Source organism: Syngnathoides biaculeatus, chromosome 10, assembly GCF_019802595.1.
Source record: "Syngnathoides biaculeatus isolate LvHL_M chromosome 10, ASM1980259v1, whole genome shotgun sequence".
In the NCBI taxonomy this organism is placed as follows: domain Eukaryota; kingdom Metazoa; phylum Chordata; class Actinopteri; order Syngnathiformes; family Syngnathidae; genus Syngnathoides; species Syngnathoides biaculeatus.
In genome coordinates, this window is record NC_084649.1 from 14657063 (window position 1) to 14677881 (window position 20819).

Below are 20819 nucleotides of genomic sequence, written 5' to 3' on the forward strand. Positions count from 1 at the left end.
CCAGCAGGCGTTGAACATGTCATCTCACACCAATGAGAACCAAAATGAAAGGAACTAAAATGACTCAAGGTGACCAACATCTTTCCTAAGTACAACTCATCAGTAGTATATAAACTTTGCAACACACTACACAAAACAAAGCTCAACATAGCAAAAGTAAGGAAGGACACACACGGTGGTCGAATTTGTCAATCTTTGTCACTTATCCATCCATCCAACTATTTTCTATAGTGCTTATCATCATTAGGGTCATGGTGGAGGCGAAATCTATCCCATTTGACTTTGGGTGAGAACCATGGTAGACCCAGTACTGGTCGTCAGACAATCACAATGATCATACAGACATTCACACAACTATGGAAAATTCTAAGTTTTCACTTGACCTAACATGCATGTTTTGGTAAAGTGGGAGGAAGCCGGTGTACTCGAAAAATCAACACCAGCACAGGGAGAACGTGCCAACTACCACCGCACAACCATATTAATTACATTTTACCATGTAAAATTGTTCATGTTCTACATTGTTAATATATGTTCATTGTAAAGAAATACCTTCCATCAGTGTGCACGACTGTAATGTGGTCTACTTGTCAAGAGTAGTGAACTGAGTCCAGACATTTCACCCGGTGTGATATCCAAACTATTCCCACCATCCTTCTCCCCCACAGAGGCCCGTGCTGGTTTAGTTATGCAAGGCACCGTACTTGTTGTGTCTGTGGCCACAGCTCAGAATTCCCCTCCTCTCTACAGTACCAACAAGCTCTGCCATCTCATGTTCAAGTAAAGTTTTTACATCAAAATATTAGCGGGGAACTGTGAAAAACACAACAAATTAAACATATATCAATCTGAATCTTTTCTTATTGTTAGCCAAAGCAAGGAAATTACTACTTTGGAGCTGACGAAAGGGACAGCAGTAGCAAAGCAGAGTAAAACACTAAAACATGCAGAGGGGAGAAAGAGCAACAGATGTTGTACCCTCAGAAATATCACGGATGCAGGGATGATAAATCTGCTTCCCCAATGAATGATAGGGAGGGATTTCAGGTATGGCATCTGCTAACTGGGCTTGAAACCATCCCCACCTATTTTTGCCAATGGAAAAGTGCCATTTTTCTGTCTTCTGAGAGCAGAATTATTACATAATTTGACTACCTTTCCATCAGGTAGACACTCTTTTGCTCTTTATGTGCTGCCCTCCATCACTCATTCCCACAAAACAATGAGTGATTTCTTCAGGAAAACAGGTCTTGAATAAAAACTCCCAGGGAAGACCATTTTTAACGTAATTTGAATCTCCAGCACATTGTCAGTCTTCCTCCTCACTCATTAGCCTCTGGTTTTGATTCCACATAACCATCTTTAAGTGTCACTGCCACCATTGTCCTTTTTGGTGGATTGTACTTTGTTTCAGCTGCGTCTGAGAGTGCAGAGTGCAGGCCCCAAGTGGAGTTCAGGAGTGGCAGGCCTTTCGACTCAGAAAATGACAGGTTAAAGAGATGAGGATGGAGGCGGGGGAAGTGAACTGAGCTCATTTCCAATAATGGCAAGGAGGAGGAAATGGACTGTGGGAGGAGTGACTCGGGATAATGGTTTACAGTACATGTTTCATGATATGATCACACAAAGAAAGCCCCAATCCTAGACTTCCCAAAGGAACTTCAACATTTAAGCATGACTAGGAGGAGGGATGAGAAAACTCCACATTGTGTGCGGCGATGCGATGGAGGACACAAACTTGAGGAGTGAATTGTGTTTTTGCAGAGCCTTGGTAAAATAAACACAGTTGCAGGGAGTACTGCATGAACTGTACTTGCTAATCTCCATCATGTGCAAAGCGGAAACTGAAAACCAAAATAGTTTCTGGCCCTGGGGTAAAATAGGGAAGACGAGGGGAAAGTATGGACACATCGGTTTCAAGCATCAGGTCACCCAAATCACTAGAAATGCTCATTTTTTCCCTCTAGTGTTATGTCGTCATGGAGACTGAAGTATTTTGATGTATCTATTACATAAGGGATAAAAGGGATTGTACCCCGAGAACCCTGAGGACTTTTGAAAAGTGTGCCGTGACTTCACATTGAAGTAATCCGATAACCGAAGAGACCAAGGCTCGAAGTTTTGATTCTCGACTGCCCGTAGCAAATCAAAAATAGTGTTAGGGGAACTACCAAAACATTCAATATTCCCAATTGGGGAAGCATATTGAAAAAAAATTCAACGTCAAAGTGTCACTTCACAATCGACTGGGCGAGCAGAGGCACCTCGCTGTTCACGCCAAGCTCTATCCAATCAAACTCTTACCCACGGGTCAGCATCAGTTTCTCGGTCCCCCACTTTGCAAAGCCAGCGTCACGGCTCGCGGCAGCCACCTTCGGGAGCCCCCGTAAGTCGGATCTCCCCATGTCACCACTGCCTCTCCCCCACCCAATTTAACAGTGTCACTCTTTACTGCTGTACTAGTGAGTCGAAAATCATTGGTGAATGAACCTCACAAAGACAGGGAATAATAATTTTAACTCCCATTAAAACAAACCTCTGCAATTACATTACATTCCTTCCAAAAATGACAAAAGCAGTCCACTATATCACTGCAAAAATAAAACTCCTACACTTTCACCTGTTCAATTGTAATGTCTACATTTCAAACAAAAAAAGAGAGATGCTGCTCAGAAAAAAATCCACTTTAAAATATTACTAAGCGGAGGAAAAGAAACTATGTAGGAGTCCCATGATTATTTTGTTTACTGTCACATGGCTGTTTCTATACCAGCGTTGCCTTTGAGAGGGTTCCTGCCTTTCTGACCCAAGTAAATCAGTGTGTGTCAGCAATAATTTTTGTTAGTTTGAATAGCAGCCACATCTATTGTAATTTCTGGCCTGTAAGCCCCTTTCAAGCCCCCGGCTTATGCGGTGATGCAGCTAATTTGTGCATTTTTTCTAACGGCCGCGAGGGGGCACTCGAGCAGAAAAGGTAAGAGTGAGACCAGTGGAATATATGTGGCGAGGAAGTGACTTGTAACGGTAAGTTTTTTTTTTAACCGGCCCTGTTAGTGCTGTGCTAGCGTGTTGCTGCTCTGTTACTGCCATGTCTCAGTGATTTTCATTGGTATGTTTTTTTTTTTTTTTTAACTGGCCCTGTTAGCGTCGCGCTAGCATGTTTATGCTGTGTTACTGCCGCGTCTCAGTGATTTAGGGGTGTTTTTTTTTTTAAACTGGCTGTTAGTGCTGTGCTACAGTGTTTCTACGTAGGTTTTTTTTTTTTCCTCCCAGCCTTGTTCATGCTACCGTGTTGTTGCTGTGTTAAACTAAGCTAAGGTATTAAAACTTTGAAAACTCTGTGTACCGTCCTTCTTTGTGTACTGTCCTTCTTTGTAAATATCTTGTGTTTCAATGTGGGCACTTGCGGCTTATGTATGTACCAAATAGTATTTCCTTTACAAATGTACTGGGTGAGTTTTACAATCTGGTGTGCTCTGTAGGCCGGAAATTACATCAATCTTCTATCCTGAATAAACAAAGACAAATTCTGTTAATTTAGTGAAGACAATTTCTCAATGAACAGTTTTGCTATTGTGAGAATAGCATGATCATTGCTGCAGCAATAATAGCATTTTGGGGGGACTGTATACTAATGTAAATATTGGATGGATAGAGATAGAAGTGCATTGTAACATGATGTGAAGACATGTTTTCAAACAATCCTATGGGAAAAAAAAAAAAAAAAAAAAAAATCACAAAAACTACAAAAGCCTATTGAGCAGGCCTCGGCGAACAAGAAAAAAAAGGTTTTCGGTACTCCTCCTTTCAAATGTTTGCCCCACCTGTACTGTTAACCTTTCTCTAATACCAAGAAGTTGCCAACAGTATCGTGATAATTAGCGTACTGTGTTATTAATACAGCAGCAACAATGACGAGCTCAAGTTGCCACGAGCACGCAAACCTCTTAGCGAACTTACCTTACACAAAGTGATGAGCCTTACTGATGCGAAATTTTCGGCTACAGGCACTGACCAGAGGCAGAAATATTATTAAATTAATAGAATGTACACAACCTAATTCACTACTACACACCAGCAGGGAATAAATACAGTAACCAATGCACAATATTTTGAGTTGTATGGGCGTAACTCTTGTGGTGGTAAAAAACAATGATTTTTAACTAAACACGAAGAAAATTTGAACGATTTCCAGAACCAGCCACTCACCAAGAGAGCTGGAGTAGGAAACCATATTTGAGTTGGGGAAGCTGATGTTGCTTCTCAGTTTTGCAACAGTTACTGTTCCGTCTGTGCATGCCGTCTACAAGCTTGCACGCTTTAAGTGAACACTTCCTCCTTCCTCTTCTTTCACTTATTTTCCGAGGTAAAGGGCACGCATGACGAACATGGCTCGAGAGTCAATTGTAACATCTGAGCACAATAAGCGTCTTGGAAACTGGATGGATGGAAGTTTAAAACAATATTACCCAGGACAGTACCATAAAAAAGAAATGGGGAAAAAAATGAATAAGGAAAATAATGTGTAGTGTGCAATGGAGAGGTGACGGGGATTATTCAGGACGACTGTATTAGTATTTGCGGAGAGGAGACAGAGCTTTCATGGCCCTCGGGCTTACACACTGCACTTTGTTTTTGCGGGGCCCACCGTGAAGTTGGAGACATACCTACAGTGGGATATCGAAAATTATTTTTCCCATCCATGATGTTTTTGTAAAACAGCCACTTCAACGATTGTTAATAAAGGACACGCCACATCTCCGTCAATGTGCAAAGAGGCCTGATTTCACCATATTGGACATCAATGTCATTTTAGGCTTTTATTTTTAAGTTGGCACCAGATTACAATAACAACGCTTATTTATAAAGCCTTAACCATATATTCACCACCTGTTGGCTGGCTGAGTAGGTTGCAAGCACTGCTGCATTCATTCATCCCTTTTCTGTACCGCTTGTCCTCACACAATGGTCACAAGCGTGCTGGATATGAAGCACTTTTTATAATGCAGAAGTACCTGCACTTTAAATGTTAAAAAAAAAAAGGCAATCAGGCACATTTTATCTAAATCTCAATCATGATTAAAATTCTATTACACCTAAACTGCGCTGTTGTAAATGGTGTGGGATAGAAAAAAAGGTTTGACATTCTGCAGAGGCTTCTTTATCTTCAGGGCTTGTTCCATAATTGCATCAAAGACAAGCCTGACACATTAACACTTGATCTGCTCACCTGTGCGTCACACTGAGGTTCTGCAATATTTTGTTTGAGCATCGTCATGGCATCATACATGTGCACAATAGTCATAGTCATAGTTAAAACTGTGATGTTCCTGTCATACTTTGTTGTGTGTTTTTGTTTGCACATTAAGGTCAAAAGTCCCATCCATCCACTTTCTGAGCTGCTTAACCTGACGAGAGTCACAGGAGTGCTGGAGCCTATCCCAGCTATCATTGGGCAGGAAGAAAGGGACACCCTGAACTGGTTGGCAGCCAATCACAGGGCACACAGAGACAAACAATAGTCGCACTCACAATCACACCGAGGGCCAATTCAGAATCATCTGGAGAAAACCCACGCAGGCACGGGAACAACATGCAAACTCCACATCGGCCGGGCCCGGATTTGAACCCCAGTCCACAGAACAGTGAGGCTAACACTCTACACCACAAGTCCTCTTTTTGTTTGAACTCAAGCAATTGATTTTTCCTCATGTTTTTGGGATCATCAGGTGAAAGCTGCCGCTAGCTACTAGTGTGGCCTGAATGGGTGGCAACAACGGGGAAATTCAATGCGAGTATGTTCAGAGTAAAAGCCAATTATCAACATATTAGGGGGTAAAACGACTAAAAATTATGAACTCGTTCATTTTTGGTCCAGTGAAACTTTGGAACGGTGACCTGAACTTTGAAATAGTTCACATAGAAAAACTTTCCCAACACTGATCCTGTATGTATTAATTCATGTGACAAAGTTTAATATATATATATATATATATATTTCCCCCTCAACACTCGCCAGCCAGCTGTTATTGTGCCGGTTAACCGCTTTGATAACAGGGAGGAAAAGCGTCGATGCAGCAAGGAAACGTGGACTGAGAGGCAGGAGAATAAGTCACCTTCGGTAGCCATCAAACTGGAAAAAAGGACAACTGAAAGCTATATTTTAGCTGACATTTTTCCACCAGGTGTGCCAGCATCCAGACTAATGAAAAGGCTCCCGTCTCTCATCGCAAAAAACACAATAACAATACTGTATTTACCCACATACATTAACTATTAACCCATCCATTTTGTGTCGCGGCTCGTTAGCTCAATCTGACTCATCTATTGTTTAAAAAGGAAGGAAGGACATACAATTTATTCAGACTGACTTGAAATTGCTCAGTATAATGACAATGGTTCGTGAGTCAAAGGAACAGGAAACAGGAAGTGTGAGGGATTTTGCAGAAGATGTTTTTTTTTTCTAAAACTGAAAAAAAAACAAAAGCCAGCTGCCTGCACAATTAAACGCACAGTGAAGTTAGCTACACCTCAGATTCAAGTGGTAATTTGACCAATACTTTCAGGCAAAATACTCAAAACATTTCTGCGCCAGCATCCCAGAATGGATCATGTTCGGCCTCAAAAGTATTTGCAAAGCACAATTTGATGTGAGGATTAACATTAAAATGGATTAGCTGAAGGTCAGAAAAATACGGCTGTCTTTTTTTTTCTCTGCACGCCATCGCAATCAACGCATTGAGCACCCCTGCTTTGAACAGTGTGAAGCCAAAATCAATTGTTTGGTGAAAATTGGTCAATTCCTAATTTGAAGGGTGGCCAATTACAAACTAGTGAAGTTGTACAGGATAATAAAGTATCCATGTTACTGTTACATGCTTGACGGTCACAGCTTTATTTGATATCCAGGGGATGTATGACTACCTTTATAGCTAGGTGATGCGCAAATGTGTTTCTTTTCCCCAAATAGCTTTTTTTCCCCTCGTGCGTCACAAAGCGTCAAAAAAAAAAAAAAAAAAAAAAAAGCATCAGACCAGCAGAACTGAGCATGAGCGAGCCACCAGCAGTCAAGCCAACTGGCAAAAATCGATGAGTTTCTTTGAATGGGCATGTTGGCGCTCCTTTCACTGACAATGTAAGGAGCTTTGGTCAGTAATTGGGAGTTATTTTTAAAAACGTTATTTTGGGACTGGCTATGGTCACTCTCAGCGGGTCTGCAACGACGCTTGCTAGCGGCTAATTAGCAGGCAGGCTGAGTCAACATTGCAGACTGAACCAAACCAACACGGACTCCCTGGAGGGTATTACAGTGAACGTCTGGTATCTCCAGTTCTAAAATAACTAAGTGACCGTCCACGTCATCTAATAGATCATATGAGGTTGTCCTCTTCACACTATTACTACAAACTTAAAAACGGGCTGGGTTTTCAGTTTATTAATATTTAGGTTACAAGTCACTTGCTGCTGTGCCTGCAGGCAACAGCAAGGCGTGTCAAACCACTGCCACAATGTATTATATATGCACGTGTAACTGTGTACAGTGCATTATGCAGAAACTCTCCCAATTGCATGCTGTGATTTTCCACACTGTCCCAAGGAACTTAGTATTATGAAAAAATGGAAATTGATAGGGAGCCAAAAAAGTCATGAGAAAATCTCTGCAAGTCCATAGTGGAGTGGGAAAAAATTAAATGTCAATCAAGAGCCGTACAGGGAGGGAGGGTTACCTGTTAATGAGGTCTTTAAGCCTCTATGTATTAAACTGTCCATTTCACATTAACTAATGACTTTCCCAGGAAAGGGGAAAAAAACAACAACAACCAAAGCTTTCTGGTGCAATTAACAGAAAGGACATGCAATGAAAACGCTTAATTGCGTTTATTTGTTTGCACACAGTGGAGCAGTGTTAACTCATTGCTGTAGTAAATGGGGATTTCAATGCATTGGGGTGGGTGGAAAAACTGAAGCAACGCATACAATCCAATAACTAACTTTACAACAACTTTATAATCTAGACAGGTTGCTTTAAAACTACATTTACCTACGCTGCACTCACGGTAATACTAAGGATTTGCCTTAACTCCACAACTAAATGGAAAATAAGATACCACCACAACTTTTCACTTCAGGTCTTCATTTACAGAAAGATGTCCATATACAAATATTCAAAACAATAGCAGTCCAATGTGACTAACCACATTAATCCGTGTCAAACAAGTTACCAGTAGGTGCAGTAGATTCTCAGAAAACCAACAAACCCAGTAGTCCTCGGGTTAATACGGTCTCAACCCAAGACGTTTCGTCTTTACAATGCCCGTCCCCTATTCGCCATTTTGTCTGGCTATCGCTTGTCTGTGTTTGTGCGCCGGGAGTATCTTTGCATTTTTCGCCCTCCTTTTTATACATTATACCCCCAAAGAAGAAAGCTGTTGTCTTTTAGGAATGCTTCTGCAGCCAAAGCAATATCCATTACCATGGAAACAAAGCTCAAGATCATAAAAAGATTGGAGAAAGGAGAGACACCTACACCACCAAGGCTTCAGTCGGTCGACCGTGTTGGCAATTATTAAAGATAAAGCCCATATTTTAACGCATGTGAAGGGTTCCGTTCCAATGTCAGATACAATGATCACAAAACAAGGTATTTTTTGATACTCGTCGAGATGGAGAGGATTGAGGACCAGATTCCTTTGCAGTAGAGCCAAGTACAGCCTCCCCTTCTTCTTCTTCTCCATCCACCTCTCAGCAGTAATGCTAATAAGTACATCATCTTGTTCATTTCAATATATTTGCTTTTTACACAAAGTATTTTGATGTAAATTCTGACTTTAATGGTGGAATCCGACTTGAGTCGAAATTCAAGTTAAGTCACTACTGTAGGAATGGATCTTAGTCGTAGACCAAGGAGCCCCTGTATATACAAATACACACTTTGAAGGCTGTGCAATTGATAAAGAGAAATGTAAGAACATTTTGTGCACTGATGAGAGTGAAATTGTTCTTTTTGGGCCCAGGGGCAACTTTGTGAGACGACCCCGCCATTTATCCAGGGATCATGGATCAGTTTGCATCTGACAAAATACTTAGTCATGTTGCCTCATGCTGAAAAGGACATGCCCTTCAATGCTTCAACAAGATAATGACTCCAAACACATTAGAAAACAGGTCTTGGTTCCGAACCAACAAAGTTAATGTCATGGAGTGCCTTGCCGAATCTCCGGACCTTAATCCAATTTAGAACTTGTGGGGTGACATCAAAAATGCTGTTTCTGAAGCAAAACCAAAAAAATTAAAATAATTTGTGGAAAGCTGTTAAGGACTCCCGGAGTGGAATAACATCTGAAAGGTGGCAGAAGTTGGTTGACGCGATGGCACACGTATTTGAAGCAGTTACAAAAAACTGTAGTCAAACAATTAACTACTAGTTTAGTGATTCAAAGGATTGGTAAATCCAAGAACCACAAAAAAAAAAAAAAAAAAAAAAAAAAACTTTTGTACAAAATAGTTTTGAGTTTGTTAAGTCTATGGCAGGCTTTTTTTTTTTTTTTTTTTAAACACACCCCTTTCAACAAATTGCCCATTTGCACAGCCTTAAAAGTGTGACTATCATGAATGATTCATCTTGTTGGTTTTCTGAGCATCTACTGCACCTACTAGTAACATGTTTGACATGTAGCAAGAAAAATTATATGGAAAACGTGGATTAATCTGGTTAGTCATGTTGGGCTGCTATTATTTTGAACACGACTGTAGCATTTTTTTTTAACTACTCCTTCGTGCAAGAACAAAGAGGCTGTTCAGTATCATTGTGGTTCTAACTGTAAATGAACAATGAAGAAATAATGCTCACCCCAGTGGAATTAAAAAAAAAAAAAAAGATGCCAGTTAATGTTTGTGTCATGGGGGTACTATTACATCCAAGTGGTAAAAGTAATGGAAAAATTTTAATTTTAAATATTTTGAAAACCCTAACTTTCAGATGTGAAGACAGTCAAAATCTAAATTTGCAATCCTCAGCTGTTATAGGCGCCTCCAAAAGGTAACATTTTAATATTTGTTTTGATAGTAAGTTGAGAACCATCATGATAGCCTGTCTAAATGGCATTTTTTTTTGCAGAAAAAATGATAACTGTTGTTTCATCGGTTTGTTTACACAACAGCTTTGTGGAACCTGCAAACAAGCACGTGCACGGCAACATTATCAAACTGTATTATTTGAAGATGGAGGACATCCGTGTTTCTTTGTAAGACGACATGAAACACATTTCAGCACTCTTTATGAACAGGGGCCATTTTTTTTAAATTTGTCTAGTCTTGAAAATATGGGAAGATGGGAAGATGTTCAAAACGGGGTCTTACACTTGTGCAAATACATCCAGTCAAACCTTCTGTGCAGAACGTGGCAATATTGTGTGACATAATGACCTTGATGACACAGCAACCCTTATAAATATTAAGCCAAATGAACACCAAATGTAGCATTAAAAAAAAAAAAAAAAAAAAAACACTGTGGGGAAGCGTTAATCACCAAAGATTGAGACATGGTGTTCTCTTGTCCATCAATGCTGGACTACCAAACAATGGCCGACCATGCATGCTTGCACCGATGTTGGTCCAGTGAATACCGCCTTTTCGTGCCATTTTGTGTTTCTTTCCCCCCCCCCCCCCTCCCCGCTTTCTGGAATGCCTGAATAGACTGCAAAGGTCCTAGCTAATGGGAAAGTACAGTAGATCCTAAAGCAAATTAATTCACATTTGATAAATGAGCCATTGCATGGATTGATGAACAATATGGTTAAGATTTTTTTTTTTTTTTTTAAAGTCCTACATCAGCGTCTGGCTGAAAAGGCTCAGTTCCAGTCAGATGATGTGGCCAAAGAAAGAAAGAAGTGAGAGTTTTTTGCAGTTGCTGCAACAGATGCTAAATGATGGAAAAAAAAATACATGGTATTATCGAACACCCTTGAAGTGTGTCACACCACCATCACGCTCAATACTAAGATATGACTGCTAAAGGCAATCATGTCGGCTTTACTCCAAAGGGAGAATGACCATCCATGCAGCTTTGAGGCTTCCAACTCATTGACCAATTTTCCTTTTTGTTTTTTTAGAAACAGCATCTTTATGATTTCTTTCATGAACATAGCTCCGATTTAGCGCTCTATTGTTCTCAGTTCTCACGAAGCCTGCTGGATAGTAATTACTGCTATGAAACCTGTAGTACAGAGCAGAGTGTATCATTAGCCTTCTAACCAGGGGGCACAACTTAACAACTAGCTATGTCTTCAAAGAGCACAGGAGAGGAGAAAACAGCCCGTCTATTCTGAGCCTTTATGTTCTATCTGGGGGACAAGATGACAAATCAGCTCAGGGAAGCTGCGATCACGGAGCTGCTAAAATGGCAACAGTGAGGAGGAAAACGAGAAAATGACCAGATAAATGATCGGAGAGAACTGTGGAAACTGTTGCCGTCATTAATCTTGATTAACTATCCAGCCAATGTTAGGAACTGTCACCAGTGTAAGAATGTACCCTTTGTATGCTATCATGTTCACTTGAAAGCTAAAAGAATAATCAAAATCCTTGGACCAATTGTCAACTAGCAAGAGCAAGAAGTCAACATTAGCAGTTGACTACACTGCATCGACTTTACGGTCTCTTCCACCGTCATCTTTATTGTTCTCACTCACCCACATGACTATTGACGCTCAACAATGCATCATTTTAACTGGCTGACAGCAAAATACTCTTAACACAGGAAACTCCATTGGGACACGCCGGAAGAGGAAATTTATTGAATGGGAACTCGCTAATTTGACAAAACATCAAAGGCATATTCGTCAGGTGCTTCGGTTTATAACACTTGTTGATGCTGCTCTTACCTTTAAATAAATAAAAATTACAAACAACAATAAGAACCTGCCCCCTTTTTCTTTTAGTGAGGAAGGCAAAATTTAAACAATCAAATCTAGAGGTTCCACTGAGGGACATAAAAATTACAAACAACAATAAGAACCTGCCCCCTTTTTTTTCTTTTAGTGAGGAAGGCAAAATTTAAACAATCAAATCTAGAGGTTCCACTGAGGGACGGACATACTAAATCAATGTATTCATTGTTGATTAAACATTCCCAGCACTCCTAGTCAAAATAGATATTTGATTTATTAATGGGAGCCAATAAGTTAATCATGTCCTGAAGCCATCGAGACGTGGAGTCTCCTAGGGCTGCAGAATATTTTGTTTGATCGTCATCACCGCGATGTGAGCATGTGGAATTAGTCACATCGCAAAGGTCCTGGGCGATGTAGGGCCCAAAAAAACTCGTGATAAGCAACATTCACTGCACGCATCATTCGCAGTCGTACTGTGAGGACTTTGGGCTTGCTAAAGATTCTCCACACAGAAGGCAAAATGTTCTTGCTTCAAGTAGTCCGTCACCCCTAGCTGTATCTCACTGGCAAAACTACCACGTTAAACTAACAATTTGACAACAAATGTCCGCTAACCAAAGTGCTGGTGTACGGTGATGAGAAAAGCTAGACATGCAAATAGGATTACCTCTAATTTTACAGTAAATTATAATTTTTTTAAATAAGATATGGCAAAGTTGAGTGGTGTGGTGTTGTCCCCAGGTGCTTTGGACTATCCATTCTTCAAGAACAGCTTGAGGTAATGTTCACATACTTTTCATATCGCTCGCAAGGAGGCAACAAATCGATCTAGTGCTAGCACAAATGTTTGTTAGCAAAGAGGCTGACCTGCTGTCAATTCATGCTTTAAAGTTTTGTAAACATCGGTTTGACCCTGTGAATAAAATGTTGACAACGGTCAGCAGGGCATACGAGGCAACGTACTGTGCTTCTAATACTCGACATCAGCGGGCATAAATAATTAAGTCTCAGGGTTCTTTTGTCACACTACAAACTTTTCATTTTTGCATCATAGGGTCCTTATAAAAATGTGTCTGGGAAATGAGCCATGATCACAAATCAGGCCAAAGAAAAAGAGAACAAAAAAGAAAAAAAAAGGGTTATAATCTTGTCATCTGATCCAATCACAAAGCGGACAACAGTGCATGTTGTTTACTTTAAACTACTGCAGTCAAATATAGATATAGTGATGCGTATTATGTTAAAAGAAAGTGTAAATTTTACATACTGATGCACATTGTGTGAAAACATGTAAACTCTTATATTGAAAAAATGAAATGTTAAGAATGTCTATCATACTACAGTATAACTGGATATGGGACAGTCGTGTGCCAGTTGATTGAATTTTGTTGATAGTTTCTTGAAGTGTCCCACGTGAGTGGTGACATTAAGAGGCGGATTAAGCCTATGAAGGCCATGGTACTTTGATTTAAAAGGTGTTAAGACTTTAATGTGTTTAATGTGCTCAAACTGCCCATTTAACGTTTGAAATGAGTTAGCATGAGATACAATACAGCACAGCACGTTAACTTTAAGGCCTCTATGCAGTGCATGACTTTCATTCCCTTTATTTAATCTCCAAGGTAAATACTAAGAAGCATTTAGAACGGCTGAAGAGAAAATGACTGCGTGGAAATGAGGCGTTCACAATCCCCTACTTGGACCCATGAAGAGAATTCTGCAAGAGCGTTGGAAGGACTTCCCCCCTCTCACTCAGTCTTGTTTTGACTAGAGGTGAGCATATTCCCGCCTGGACACTTCTGGGAAAAGTCAGGGCTGTTCACCCTTTGACCAAACAGCAGCTCGCTCATTATCAGGCAAACCTTGTAGTGGAGTCTGACCCAGCAAACTTTTTTTTTTTTTTTTTTTTACTAAATCTGCCCATAAAGCAGAAAAAATAACCCTCAAATGTTGGTGTTACTCACTCCCCATCTAACATGACTGAAGACAGACAAATGCTCGTGTTTGGACTGCAACCTTTTGACCAATTTCTCAAATGGGGCCTTTGTGGGGGGACACCAGTGAGACCATGCAAGGCCACACAGGGTGTAATGGCAATTGCAGCCCATAAAGTCCAAGCGTGAGGGGGGCATCTTATTGTAAACCACACAAAAGGGCCTGGTGTCCACTGGGCGAGACGTTTTAAGGGTATGAATGAATGTAGTAAATCGAGCTATGAGAACATACAATTCAACTTTGTACTGCACAAGTGGTGAGCTTTGAACAGGGGGAGTGTGGGGGGGGGGGGCAGGATGGACGACTCACCCAGTAGCAGCAGTTTCACTTCTCTGGCCGCCTTCTCTCCATCTTCCCGCAGGTTCTTATCAATCATTTTGGACCTCTCGGCCGCGGCTTTATCCTCCTGGCTCACGGTGCAGCCCATGGTTCCGAGTGCTCGCTTCAGGACTGCTGCTTTTGTGGTCAAAATCACCTGGGAGGAAATACGAGGCTCGATGCCGTCGTTTTGGGAAAAGTAATCTAAACTTGAGTAAAGCGACTTCCTTTTTCTTTTTTCTTTGGGGGGGGGGGGTGAGGGACGGTCCACCGAACCCCTTTTTGCAGTCAAATCGAGCCACTTGCTTGGTCACAAAAGCAGCATGAGTCTCTCTCTTTGGAAGGAGCAGCCCTGATGAACTTTTTAAATGCAGGCAAGCTACTTTTGTTAAGTTTGAACAAATTCCGCACTTCCTTTAAAGCATAATAAACTCACGAAAAAACGTCTCCGGAAGTTCCCTTAAAAAAAGGGAGGGGGGGGGAGTATTCCAGCTGTACAAAAAAAAAAAAAAACGCGAGTCAGGTTAATGAAAAGAGTCGGCACGCGCGCTCACAATGGACGTTCTTTTTCTTGTTGTTGTAATTTTAGAGAAGTCTTTGTCCTACTGTCTTTGCGACGTCACGCATTCTTTCAACGCGGTGGAGATTTGTCACGTTTGAAGCCACACCCGGGGGCCGCCGCGGTCAAGTTCCCCTCCAGCCACGACTGACACAAGCGGCGTCAGCGAGTAGTCGCCCTCCCGAGTCCGCTCAACAGCGACAACCTTCCGCGGAGAGAAAACAAAAAAGGAAGCGAGCCGAGAGAAAAGCAGTGCCCCGCCCCCTCGGTCGGCGCTGGGCTTCTTGGGAAATGTAGTCATATCCACCATTCGGCTTTTTTTTTCTCAATGGCAGTAGTACATTTGTGTGTTAACCGCCACATATTATTACGACTATTTTTATTTATTATGGTTATCTTGTAGCTTTAGAACAGCTGTGGATACATTTTTGTGCTCAAAGGTAAAATTTATTTTTCATGTTGATAGATGGGTCATCCATTCATTTTCTTTGCTGCTTATCCTAACAAGGGTCACGGGTGTTGCTAGAACCTATCCCAGCTGTCAACGGGCAGGAGGCAGGGTACACCCTGAAGTGGTTGCCAGCCAATCGCAGGGCACATGGAGACAAATAGCCACACACACAATCACACTTACGGGCGATTTAGAGTGTCCAAATAATGTTGTGGGAGGAAACCGCAGACACGGGGAGAACATGCAAACTCCACACAGGCGCGTCTGGGATCGAACCTGTGACCTCAGAACTGTAAGGCCAATGTTTTCCAGCTGAGTAGATGGGCCATGTCATTCATAAATGAGGTTTTAAAAAAAGTGAAAGTGTCACATGTTACTAAATCACATAAAACAATACAATAACTTTTAGAATATACAATTGCTCATGAATTAGTTCATAATATAACCAAACGTTTTTTAAAATAAAATGTGTTTCATGTTTTTGTAATCTATTCTCCTCTCGCTGCAGATAACCTGCTGATGTTTTGAACAGTGTGTAAATTCTAGTACTCCAATTATGTTAGGTTGTTGTGTTATCAAATGTGTATTGTCAAATGTTATGTCAATATGACAGAAATCCTGCTATGGTCCTTTCCAGCTTTCTTGACCACAGTTATCCTGTCACTATGTTTATTTTTCCAAAGCACATTGAAAAGTCACCCAATTCCCCCAAATGACCCACATAGTCTGTCCTTTTCCTGTTCTGCCAGTTGGTCTCGTCTGGTGAGTCAGTTTTCCATGCCATGCTGCTTGCCAAACCAAGTTTGAAGTTATGTTGATCCTTTGGGTTCTTCGGTGACCACAGTAGTTTTCCCTCTAAGTGAAATTTGGGGAGTTGCCTTTTTTCCTCTTTTCGGCGCACTTAGTTAAAACAAATGTCAAATATTAAAGTGTTCAACAACAAATTGAACTTTGCTCCATGTGGTTTTGAAATGACAGGCGGGGCTTGGGATTTGATCTCCCGTCCTCTCACTGTACTTGCTCCACCGCCTAATTGGTATTTCATTCTGTATTAATTGAAATTTTCTCCTAATCGACTATAGTAGCAGTATTGTGATTTAGTATTTATATTTAGGGGTTTAGTATTGAAATAAAAGGTTAGCTGAGATCTGCTCCAGCACTCCCGCGACCCTTGTGAGCATAAGCAGCCTGGTGAACGGCGACGCGACGCGTTGAGGGCCCGTCAACAGGGCTACAGCGACACCTCGTGGACAATATTGTAATCTTCAAATGTACTGCACTGTTCAACAAATGCATATTTGAAGGCAAATATTCTTTATATATGCAGCGACATAAATAACATTTGCAAGACGGGAAAACGTAAGCTACAATAAAAGTAAGAAAAAAATTATATTGCTGCAGCTTTGTGTTTACAGGTAAGATTGGATTTCATTCAAATGTTTTGTATGTATTGCATGCTACATGTAAAACTTACTTGATCGTTGTGCTGACAAATGGAAAACCACAAATCCCAAACGTATCGCTCCCCTTTCAATTTTTAATATACAGTAATGTATAATCATGCAGCACTGCGTACTAGCGGGTTGTCTCACAATTCAGAGGTTTGGGTTTGATGATAAAAATCTGGCCAGTTCCCACCAGGCCAGAGTGTTTTCCACCACTTGGCTCAAAGTCAGCTTGGACGCGAAATATAGAAAAATGGATGAATATTTGACAAGTGTCACTAAACTATATACGTATTTTTTCCATACGTGTGCTGTTTTGAACAACCCTTATTTATATTCTATTTAGTAAGACAGATGCAAAGATAATTGGGCTTCATTATCTTTATTGCAATATTGTTTACAGTATAATTCTGCCAGCGACATATTAAAATAGAGACAAGAAAATAGACACCGATCGAAAGACGAGGTTTAAAAGCACTTTGAAAATTATATATATATATTTTATTTGACTAAAACTAACTGCTATTTACATGATACAAATTAGATATGCATATGAATATAAAGGGTGTACGTGTATTTACATTTATTTATAAATGCTGGCCAATCTCAACATTTGATATTACTTTTCAATCAATACACCACAAAGAGGGTCACAGACAGCTGACGAAGAGTTCAGAGGTCAACGCAGATCAGCCGCCGACAAGAGTATAACACCGTTATTGATATTACGTATTTTTGTGGAATTTTCTATTGTGCACGGTGAATCAAAATCATTTTGAGAGCCATTTTAATGATTAAGGATACAGTGGTGGACCCAAATGGATCCCTTCTGCGTATGAATAGAAAAACCTTGAAACCAGACACAAAAGAAAAAAAGAGGGATACAAAATATTTGTTGTGTTAGCAAATTGGAAGAACGACAACACAGCACTGAGCAGTATGACCATATTAAAAAAAAATACAGAAAGGTTGACAAGATCACTAATGATTTTGTGCAGCACACCAGTGACATCATAAAACACATTTGCACGAGATCAGATTCAAACACTTGAGTTGTACTTCTCGCTTGTGAGTACATTCAAATTTGACAACACCGCTGCATAAACCCACCGTAGTTGGGATGCTTTCTTATATAAATAAGACAAAACTTGTATGACGATACGTCCAACTAACTTGGGTCACCTTTGCTCTACTAAATAGATCAGGAGAGGAATGTTAGGAAAAGTTCACGTTAATTCAAGTAGTATTCGATATAACACCCATTGACACGTTGCTACTAACTGATTAATACAGCATACGTTGGGTTATACAAAAAGGGGACACGCCCACACACGCTGAACATGTTTCGCACACATAGAACGGCTACAAGATGTTGTGCTTTTAGTCGAAAAAAAGTGCTCATGCTAAACAGCGACATCGCAACAGTATCGCATGTCTTTGATTTCCCATTGTTGGGTAGAAACACGAGTGAAGACAAAACAACTGTCGCCGGCCACTGCTCGAGTGGACCCTGTTGTCGAGTTGATCTCAGTAACAACGCACATAAACTCTTTTTATTATTATTAAAAAGAAGGAACACTGAGAGGTAATTTTCTTGAGGTCTTCAGTATCGGCAATCATTGAAAAAAACAAAAAGACAGTGGTGCCTTGAGATAAGAGTGAGATACGAGTGCTCGTTCGGAGCGTTAAATTTGAGATATGAGTGATTTATGGTGGCGGTGAACTCAACTTGAGTCAATTCACTTCGCAAGCGTTTGCGGATAGTGAACAATTCTTGAAAAGGGGCTTCGAGCAGTTGAATGCCACTTCCACTTGAAGTATACTCCCAAATTATGCTTGAAGAGAATCATACCAACCACATTTTTGTCTTTTTACCTTAATGCTAACAAGCAATACAAAGCGCCATAGATGAGATAACAAATAGCGCCAGTGTTACGGTGTTCTCAACCTTCAAACAACAGATATTTAACTCAAACGGTGAAGCAGCAAAACAGACAGTATAACAATACTCGTAGGCATATAGTCTTCATCCTTTGTAGTATAATTCAGCGTACTGAGTCATTTGTCAAACTCTTCTTCATGTATACCGTAATTCTCGGCCTGCAGAGCGCACCTGGTTATACGCCTCGGTACACAGAAAGAGTTTAACGCTAACAGCTACACAGCGTTAAACTCTTTCTGTGTAGCGAGGCTTATAACCTGGTGCGCTAATGCTAGCGCTGCGCTAACACTATCGCCGCATCACCGCATAAACCGTAGGGTTGAAAGCATGTGAAAAAAGCCGCGGCTTGTAGGCCGGAAATTACGGTATTTCTATTTCTATACTATATTGCCCAGAAGAGACTAAGGCGAGCACACCAGAAGAAGCAGTACAATGTCCATTGAACCAAAGTAAAAGAAAAAAATTCTGGCAAAACTGTGGAATACTTTACATTCCATTTAATTAGGTCATTATTGTATGCTTTTATGAAGCACAATACTGTAGTGTTAATTTTCTCATTTAAAAAACACAGTATAAAAAGAAATTTGGTTGTTTATCACAGGACGAATTAAACTTGTATCTCAAGGCACCTCTTGTACGATAAGTATCCACCTGAAGTCATTTTAAGATGGCCAGGAGCTAAATTCTAAAGGAATACGAGCGATATTTTTTTTTTATTTACATGATTAAAAACATCTAATTTGATCATAAAATGAAGGAATGTTTTGGAAAATGTGTTCCGTCAGCACGACACGAGGGCTTGGACGGAGGCTGAAGTTTGCGGACACATTGCGCAAGTATTTCTTCTATTCGGTACATTTTCCATGCTGAAAAGAACGCGTGTATTGCAGTACCCGCAGGACTGCAGACCAGCCTCACAGGACAGTGACAGATGAACATGGAAAGAAAGCAGCTTCCTACATTGTTGCTTTTTCCTCTTTTGTACACCTCCCCCTTTACAAGGCACCCCCACCCACCTTAAAATGGACTTCTCTCCGTCTGGTAGTGTTGTGTGGCAAGATTTACAGTACAAAGTTTGTTTTGTGCAGAGACATGGCGCCCTCCCGATATTCTCTATGGAAGATCCAAAGTAAAAACCACGAAGGAATAAGAACACATAAAACCAGATTTAAATTCCTGGATGGGGATGGGGATGGGAGGGGGGGGGGGTCTGACGAAGCTGGTTTAATGGCCACTGCTGGCTTTGCTGCTGCCTGAAGTCCAGTCAATAATGATAAAGCTGAGACTCATGATCATGAACAGGAAGCCAAGCCCAGCAAAGCAAGCCGCCTGGAAGATAGACAGAAAACTGAATTATCACATTCAAATAAGGAATTGGTGGGATTATCATTTAGTTTATTCTTCTTCTTTTTCTTTCGGCTTGTCCCGTTAGGGGTTGCCACAGAGTGTCATCTTTTTCCATCTAAGACTATTTCGTGCTTCTTCCTCTCTAACACCCACTGTCCTCGTGTCCTCCCTCACAACATCCATCAACCTTCCTCTCACTCTTTTGCCTGACAGCTCCATCCTCAGCACCCTTCTACCAATGTACTCACTCACTCGCGTCTGGACATGTCCAAACCATCTCAGTCTGCTCTCTCGGACCTTGTCTCCAAAACATCCAACTTTGGCTGTCCCTCTAATGAGCTCATTTCTAATCCTATACAACCTGCTCACTCAAAGCGAAAATCTCAACATCGTCATTTCTGCCACTTCCAGCTCTGCTTCCTGTTGTTTCTTCAGCGCCACCGTCTCTAATCTGTACATCATGGCGGGCCTCACCACTGTTTTGTAAACTTTGCCCTTCATCCTAGCAGACACTCTTCTTTCACATAACACACCAGAGACCTTCCGCCATCAGTTCCAACCCGCTTGGACCCGTTTCTTCACTTCCTTACCGCACTCACCATTGCTCTGTATTGTTGACCCTAAGTCATTGAAGTCGTCCACCCTCACTATCTCTTCTCCCTGGAGTGTCACTCCTCCTCCACCGCCACTCACATTCATCCACATACATTCTGTTTTACTTCGGCTAATCTTCATTCCTCTCCTTTCCAGTGCATGTCTCCATCTTTCTAATTGTTCCTCTGGCTGCTCCCTGCTTTCACTGCAGATCACCATATCATCATGGTCCAAGGGGATTCCAGTCTAACCAGCCTATCCATTACCACAGCGAACA

The 20819-nt window shown here is 41.0% G+C and overlaps 2 protein-coding genes across 4 annotated transcripts in view; both read right to left on the bottom strand.

Annotated features, from left to right (window-relative positions):
* The window catches only part of LOC133507175 (guanine nucleotide-binding protein G(i) subunit alpha-2-like), a 62313-nt gene extending 47275 nt beyond the window's left edge, over nucleotides 1–15038 (bottom strand). The window contains exon 1 of the mRNA XM_061831972.1: nucleotides 14196–15038. Coding sequence (XP_061687956.1) covers nucleotides 14196–14313 — 118 coding nt within the window. The 5' untranslated portion in view covers nucleotides 14314–15038. The remainder of the gene's footprint in view (nucleotides 1–14195) is intronic.
* A 2043-nt stretch (nucleotides 15039–17081) lies between these two features.
* Nucleotides 17082–20819, bottom strand: part of LOC133507888 (sodium-coupled neutral amino acid transporter 3-like) — a 39313-nt gene continuing 35575 nt past the window's right edge. For all 3 annotated transcript variants that reach the window (XM_061833433.1, XM_061833430.1, XM_061833432.1), the window contains one exon: nucleotides 17082–19930. In XM_061833433.1, coding sequence (XP_061689417.1) covers nucleotides 19826–19930 — 105 coding nt within the window. In that variant the 3' untranslated portion in view covers nucleotides 17082–19825. The remainder of the gene's footprint in view (nucleotides 19931–20819) is intronic.